Raw genomic sequence first — 7111 nt, 5'->3', positions numbered from 1 at the left:
GATTTAGCTTCAATATCATGCGATATACACGATTTCGCTTCAAATTCGTGCGAAATAGCGATTTTAAACAAACGATTTAGCTTCAAATTCATGTGATATTAACAATTTAGCTTCAGATTAATGCGAAATACACGAATTAGCTTTAAATCAACGCGAAACATACGATTTAGCAGAAATATCATGCGATATACACGATTTCGCTTCAAATTCTTGCGAAAAAGCGATTTTAAACAAATGATTTAGCTTCAAATTCATGCGAAATGAACAATTTTGCTTCAGATTCATGCGAAATACACGAATTAGCTTTAAATCAACGCGAAACATACGATTTAGCTTCAATATCATGCGATATACACGATTTCGCTTCAAATTCGTGCGAAATAGCGATTTTAAACAAACGATTTAGCTTCAAATTCATGTGATATGAACAATTTAGCTTCAGATTAATGCGAAATACACGAATTAGCTTTAAATCAACGCGAAACATATGATTTAGATTCAATATCATGCGAAACACACGATTTCGATTGAAATTCGTGCGAAATAGCGATTTTCAACAAACGATTTAGCTTCAAATTCATGCGAAATGAACAATTTAGCTTCAGATTATTGCGAAATACACGAATTAGCTTTAAATCAACGCGAAACATACGATTTAGCTTCAATATCAAACGATATACACGATTTCGCTTCAAATTCGTGCGAAATAGCGACTTTAAACAAACCATTTAGCTTCAAATTCATGCGAAATGAACAATTTAGCTTCAGATTCATGCGAAATACACGAATTAGCTTTAAATCAACGCGAAACATACGATTTAACTTCAATATCAAGCGATATACACGATTTCGCTTCAAATTCGTGAGAAATAGCGATTTTAAACAAACGATTTAGCTTCAAATTCATGCGAAATGAACAATTTAGCTTCAGATTCATGCGAAATACACGAATTAGCTTTAAATCAACGCGAAACATACGATTTAGCTTCAATATCATGCGATATACACGATTTCGCTTCAAATTCGTGCGAAATAGCGGTTTTAAACAAACGATTTCGCTTCAAATTCGTGCGAAATAGCGATTTTAAACAAACGATTTAGCTTCAAATTCATGTGATATGATCAATTTAGCTTCAGATTAATGCGAAATACACGAATTAGCTTTAAATCAACGCGAAACATACGATTTAACTTCAATATCAAGCGATATACACGATTTCGCTTCAAATTCGTGAGAAATAGCGATTTTAAACAAACGATTTAGCTTCAAATTCATGCGAAATGAACAATTTAGCTTCAGATTCATGCGAAATACACGAATTAGCTTTAAATAAACGCGAAACATACGATTTAGCTTCAATATCATGCGACATAGACGATTTCGCTTCAAATTCTTGCGAAATAGCGGTTTTAAACAAACGATTTAGCTTCAAATTCATGTGATATGAACAATTTAGCTTCAGATTCATGCGAAATACACGAATTAGCTTTAAATCAACGCGAAACATACCATTTAGCTTCAATATCATGCGATATACACGATTTCGCTTCAAATTCGTGCGAAATAGCGGTTTTAAACAAACGATTTCGCTTCAAATTCGTGCGAAATAGCGGTTTTAAACAAACGATTTAGCTTCAAATTCATGTGATATGATCAATTTAGCTTCAGATTAATGCGAAATACACTAATTAGCTTTAAATCAACGCGAAACATTCGATTTAACTTCAATATCAAGCGATATACACGATTTCGCTTCAAATTCGTGAGAAATAGCGATTTTAAACAAACGATTTAGCGTGTGTTTCGCATGATATTGTCGATAAATCGTATGTTTCGCATTGATTTAAAGCTAATTCGTGTATTTCGCATGAATCTGAAGCTAAATTGTTCATATCACATGAATTTGAAGCTAAATCGTTTGTTTAAAACCGCTATTTCGCACGAATTTGAAGCGAAATCGTGTATATCGCATGATATTGAAGCTAAATCGTATGTTTCGCGTTGATTTAAAGCTAATTCGTGTATTTCGCATGAATCTGAAGCTAAATTGTTCATTTGGCATGAATTTGAAGCTAAATCGTTTGTTTAAAATCGCTATTTCGCACGAATTTCAATCGAAATCGTGTATATCGCATGATATTGAATCTAAATCGTATGTTTCGCGTTGATTTAAAGCTAATTCGTGTATTTCGCATTAATCTGAAGCTAAATTGTTCATTTCGCATGAATTTGAAGCTAAATCTTTGTTTAAATTCTCTATTTCGCACGAATTTGAAGCGAAATCGTGTGTTTCGCATGATATTGTCGATAAATCGTATGTTTCGCATTGATTTAAAGCTAATTCGTGCATTTCGCATGAATCTGAAGCAAAATTGTTCATTTCGCATGAATTTGAAGCTAAATCTTTGTTTAAATTCTCTATTTCGCAGGAATTTGAAGCGAAATCGTGTGTTTCGCATAATATTGTCGATAAATCGTATGTTTCGCATTGATTTAAAGCTAATTCGTGTATTTCGCATGAATCTGAAGCAAAATTGTTCATATCACATGAATTTGAAGCTAAATCGTTTGTTTAAAATCGTTATTTCGCACGAATTTGAAGCGAAGTCGTGTATATCGCATGATATTTCTGCTAAATCGTATGTTTCGCGTTGATTTAGAGCTAATTCGTGTATTTCGCATTAATCTGAAGCTAAATTGTTCATATCACATGAATTTGAAGCTAAATCGTTTGTTTAAAATCGCTATTTCGAACGAATTTGAAGCGAAATCGTGTATATCGCATGATATTGAAGCTAAATCGTATATTTCGGGTTGATTTAAATCTAATTCGTGTATTACGCATGAATCTGAAGCTAAATTGTTCATTTCGCATGAATTTGAAGCTAAATCGTTTGTTTAAAATCGCTATTTCTCACAAATTTGAAGCGAAATCGTGTATATCGCATGATATTTCTGCTAAATCGTATGTTTCGCGTTGATTTAAAGCTAATTCGTATATTTCGCATTAATCTGAAGCTAAATTGTTCATATCACATGAATTTGAAGCTAAATCGTTTGTTTAAAACCGCTATTTCGCACGAATTTGAAGCGAAATCGTGTATATCGCATGATATTGAAGCTAAATCGTATGTTTCGCGTTGATTTAAAGCTAATTCGTGTATTTCGCATGAATCTGAAGCTAAATTATTCATTTCGCATGAATTTGAAGCTAAATCGTTTGTCTAAAATCGTTATTTCGCACGAATTTGAAGCGAAATCGTGTATATCGCATGATATTTCTGCTAAATCGTATGTTTCGCGTTGATTTAGAGCTAATTCGTGTATTTCGCATTAATCTGAAGCTAAATTGTTAATATCACATGAATTTGAAACTAAATCGTTTGTTTCAAATCGCTATTTCGCACGAATTTGAAGCGAAATCGTGTATATCGCATGATATTGAAACTAAATCGTATGTTTCGCGTTGATTTAAAGCTAATTCGTGTATTTCGCATGAATCTGAAGCTAAATTATTCATTTCGCATGAATTTGAAGCTAAATCGTTTGTCTAAAATCGTTATTTCGCACGAATTTGAAGCGAAATCGTGTATATCGCATGATATTGAAGCTAAATCGTATGTTTCGCGTTGATTTAAAGCTAATTCGTGTATTTCGCATGAATCTGAAGCTAAATTATTCATTTCGCATGAATTTGAAGCTAAATCGTTTGTCTAAAATCGTTATTTCGCACGAATTTGAAGCGAAATCGTGTATATCGCATGATATTGAAGCTAAATCGTATGTTTCGCGTTGATTTAAAGCTAATTCGTGTATTTCGCATTAATCTGAAGCTAAATTGTTAATATCACATGAATTTGAAGCTAAATCGTTTGTTTCAAATCGCTATTTCGCACGAATTTGAAGCGAAATCGTGTATATCGCATGATATTGAAGCTAAATCGTATGTTTCGCGTTGATTTAAAGCTAATTCGTGTATTTCGCATGAATCTGAAGCTAAATTATTCATTTCGCATGAATTTGAAGCTAAATCGTTTGTCTAAAATCGTTATTTCGCACGAATTTGAAGCGAAATCGTGTATATCGCATGATATTTCTGCTAAATCGTATGTTTCGCGTTGATTTAGAGCTAATTCGTGTATTTCGCATTAATCTGAAGCTAAATTGTTCATATCACATGAATTTGAAGCTAAATCGTTTGTTTAAAATCGCTATTTCGAACGAATTTGAAGCGAAATCGTGTATATCGCATGATATTGAAGCTAAATCGTATGTTTCGGGTTGATTTAAATCTAATTCGTGTATTTCGCATGAATCTGAAGCTAAATTGTTCATTTCGCATGAATTTGAAGCTAAATCGTTTGTTTAAAATCGCTATTTCTCACGAATTTGAAGCGAAATCTTGTATATCGCATGATATTTCTGCTAAATCGTATGTTTCGCGTTGATTTAAAGCTAATTCGTGTATTTCGCATTAATCTGAAGCTAAATTGTTCATATCACATGAATTTGAAGCTAAATCGTTTGTGTAAAACCGCTATTTCGCACGAATTTGAAGCGAAATCGTGTATATCGCATGATATTGAAGCTAAATCGTATGTTTCGCGTTGATTTAAAGCTAATTCGTGTATTTCGCATTAATCTGAAGCTAAATTGTTAATATCACATGAATTTGAAGCTAAATCGTTTGTTTAAAATCGCTATTTCGCACGAATTTGAAGCGAAATCGTGTATATCGCATGATATTGAAGCTAAATCGTATGTTTCGCGTTGATTTAAAGCTAATTCGTGTATTTCGCATGAATCTGAAGCTAAATTATTCATTTCGCATGAATTTGAAGCTAAATCGTTTGTTTAATATCGCTATTTCTCACGAATTTGAAGCGAAATCGTGTATATCGCTTGATATTGAAGTTAAATCGTATGTTTCGCGTTGATTTAAAGCTAATTCGCTACTGCCACAATAACTATACGAGCATCCTCCGTTCCAGTTCGTCTAGAGGCAAACAAAGTCATTTTAAAATCAGGAACAATCTGTGGTTTTCAAAGTGGCACATGCCTTGACAACGAAGACGGTTACACCTATTGGAAACCATTCCCAGTTTCAACCTGCAAATTTGACCAATACGATGTACTGTATGAAGGACTGGCCTCAAAAATTACAGAAACCTTGAATCAACAACCAACCCCATCTGTATTTGCACTCACAACCAAAGAAATCACGTTCGCATTTACCAAAACGGGCGAAATGCCGATTTGTGGATACACGCTGTTCCAAACCGAACATCCAAAACTCTTTATTCTTGAAACAAATAAGGGAAACACGTTCACAACGGCAAAGAGGACACGTGTAGAAAATTTCGACATTTTTACGTATATCAACTCTAAATTCGTGTTCATTGAAAAACACATAAAAACACAGATGACCACCCTTTATCGGAATTTGCTAAAACAAAAATGCGATCTAGAGAAGCAAGTTCTGACAAACGCATTAACCTTGGCTACGTTAAAACCAGATGAATTTGCCCAAACAGTAACCAAGTTGCCCGGACATATGGCACTGGTTGCTGGAGAAGTGATTCACATTATAAAATGTATTCCGGTGAACGTACAAGTAAGACACGCTCAAGAATGCTATAATGAGTTACCAGTTACTCACAATAACCGCACGATGTTCTTAACGCCCAAAACACGAATACTCTCTAACCATGGCACGCAGAGAGACTGCAGCCATGTGTTACCTGTTATGTACGAAATTGATCAGTCTTGGCATAAATTGTTACCTAGGCCGACGGAGACGGTTCCTCCACAAGTCCTACAACCACTAAAAGAACCAATTTGGCGTTATATCAACCCATTAAACCTAGCCACTAGCGGCATATACACTCAAAAGGACTTGAATAACTTGAGGGATCATATCATGTTCCCGGCAGAAAAAGCAGCAATAATAAATTCAATGGCACGGACAATGACGGGAAAAAACATTCCGAGCGGAACCTTGTCTCTTATGGATATGATAAATGAGGATACATTAAATCAAATAGCCGAGAATGCAGCAACCAAATTTTGGAACGGATTCCTACGCTTCGGATCCGTTAGCGCTGGACTAATTGGTATATTTATTATATTTAAAATATTTAAAACAATAGTGGATACGATAATACAAGGCTATCAGATACATTCTACGTATGGTTGCGGTTTTCATCTATGCGGAGCAGCATGGAGCTCAATCACACACCTCCTTCTTCACCGTGCCAGCGAGAATAAATATCAAGTCAATGTGGACAATGATCCAGGACCCACCAGCGTAGATTGCCAGACACAGACAACCAAACCCGATACTGCCGAACGCCGAGCAGCCATCCGAAACCTGGAACAAATTTCTCTTAGAAATTTGCTATCTAAGGGGGAAGGTGTCACGTCCCGCGACTAAAGCGTTATTGTAAAGTCGGGTCGAGCGCCGGGCGCTCAAAAAATTTTGAGAAATGGTGTCAAATTACATCGCAATTTGACACCATTTGAGCACTCGGCCCTTCAATTTAAAAATCCGAAAAAGATCACTAAACTAAAGGGAATCAAAACAAAAATGTCAAAAACGTAACATTTCCCGAATATACCATACCGCTTTTAAAATAGAACTGTAAAACTCACCACGAACGAGAATCACAGCTCGCCGAATAAAAACTCAAACGAAGAAACACTCATAGACACGGAAAATCAAATACTAATAATGAACGAACTGTGATTGCACTCGCGACTGGTCTTAGCCAATACAATCGTACCGCACTGTCTAGAAGCTAAGACTCAACTGACGCGACGGGCCAGCAAACGTGGCCATCCCCGCCGGCGAGTGTCCCCACTGAGTCGTTGTGGCGATGGCAATACTCTGGTGGGAAACGCGAAGCAGAAGTTGGCACATGGACCGTACGTGACTGCGATAAGGACCGGCTCGCCAGCGGATGCAGATAGGAAAGGTATGCCACGAGACAGGCCGCGAAGACTCGGTCCCATGCAAAGTACGTGACTGCGATAAGGGCCGGCTCGCCAGCGGGTGCAGATAGGAAAGGCACGCAGCGAGAAGAAGCACGTAGACTCGGTCTCGCCGAGGCG

The 7111-nt window shown here is 36.2% G+C and overlaps 1 protein-coding gene across 1 annotated transcript; it reads left to right on the top strand.

Moving 5' to 3' along the window:
* Positions 1–4949: 4949 nt before the first annotated feature.
* LOC143263790 (uncharacterized) lies at positions 4950–6434 on the top strand (the record flags this gene model as incomplete). The annotated part of the gene is made up of 1 exon (XM_076528501.1): positions 4950–6434. A coding segment is annotated over one exon (1485 nt), but the record flags the coding sequence as incomplete, so codon positions are not given.
* Positions 6435–7111: the final 677 nt, after the last annotated feature.

The sequence above is a fragment of the Megalopta genalis genome, unplaced genomic scaffold, assembly GCF_051020955.1.
Source record: "Megalopta genalis isolate 19385.01 unplaced genomic scaffold, iyMegGena1_principal scaffold1737, whole genome shotgun sequence".
In the NCBI taxonomy this organism is placed as follows: Eukaryota; Metazoa; Arthropoda; class Insecta; order Hymenoptera; family Halictidae; genus Megalopta; species Megalopta genalis.
Note: the sequence above shows the minus strand (reverse complement) of the source record. Positions and strands in the feature narration are given on the sequence as shown.